The sequence below is a fragment of the Tupaia chinensis genome, unplaced genomic scaffold (genome assembly GCF_000334495.1).
Source record: "Tupaia chinensis unplaced genomic scaffold, TupChi_1.0 Scaffold149383_1, whole genome shotgun sequence".
NCBI lineage: Eukaryota > Metazoa > Chordata > Mammalia > Scandentia > Tupaiidae > Tupaia > Tupaia belangeri.
Window position 1 is genome coordinate 2,842,473 of NW_006209227.1, and position 906 is coordinate 2,843,378.

Consider the following 906-nt stretch of genomic DNA (forward strand, 5'->3'; position numbering starts at 1 on the left):
AAAGGCAGGCAGAAAGGCTGCACGCATGGGAGCATGGCAGAGGCAGAGGAGCAGGAAGGACGCGCACCGTGCACTTCCGTGAGTCCCAGTGCCCAGCCTTATTGTCCCCCAGCTGTAGTCACTGGAGGTAGGCGTATCCTCGTGCAGCTGTGGTATGAAGTCCTGCTGACGGATCTCTCTTTCTCTCCCTCCTTTATCATGGGCTCACAGGAAAGGACAGGTGAGCCCTCGACCACTGCCCCGAGTCTCCCATGTCCTGTGATGTCCCCCTGCATTGCAAGCCCCTCTCAAGTCTCCGTGCTCGACCTCGTCTCCGCACTGGCCCTGGTCGCACACCCCCGCTTCCCTGTCGCTCCCGTGTCCTTCCCGGTACCTAAGGCGCAGGCTCGCGCGGTGGTGCTGGCTATGTCTGCTCGTTCTGTGGGACCTTCATTTTCTCTTATTTTTGTCCGCTGAGGAGATATTAGATGAAAAGCTACGAGGAAAATGGCCCGGTCCTCTGCTCCATTGTGGGGAGAACCTTGATCGGTTCCTTTGTTGCAAAAAGATCAAGGGTCCGGCTTCACGGGAGATTTCAGCTTCGTAGAGCATGCGTTGGTCAAATATCTTCTGTTCTGTTTCAGCTTTCAGGATGAAAATTTAGTTTTCGAGGAGTTTGCTCGTCAAAATCTGATAGACGCAGGAGACTTGGAGGAAGGGAAGAAAGACAAGGAGGAAGACGAGTGAAGACACCGGCCAGGATGTCCCGAAACGGCCTGAAACGGCTGTAGTCACCGGCCTGGCCAGTGCCCACACTAGCCCTGTAGAATGCTCAACACAGAGGCACGGTCTTCCCCGGGAAATAAAGTTGTCTGTCTGCCCTGGGTCATGAGTCAGGCTGACTTGCTGGGGAGTGGCCGGGCCCCT

General features: G+C 56.0%; 1 protein-coding gene across 1 annotated transcript in view; it reads left to right on the top strand.

Moving 5' to 3' along the window:
* Positions 1-858, top strand: part of SAG (S-antigen visual arrestin) — a 37,843-nt gene extending 36,985 nt beyond the window's left edge. Inside the window, exons 14-15 of the mRNA XM_027769355.1 lie at positions 211-220; positions 624-858. Of these exons, the coding sequence (XP_027625156.1) occupies positions 211-220; positions 624-726 (113 nt within the window). The 3' untranslated portion in view covers positions 727-858. The remainder of the gene's footprint in view (positions 1-210; positions 221-623) is intronic.
* The last annotated feature ends 48 nt before the right edge of the window (positions 859-906 follow it).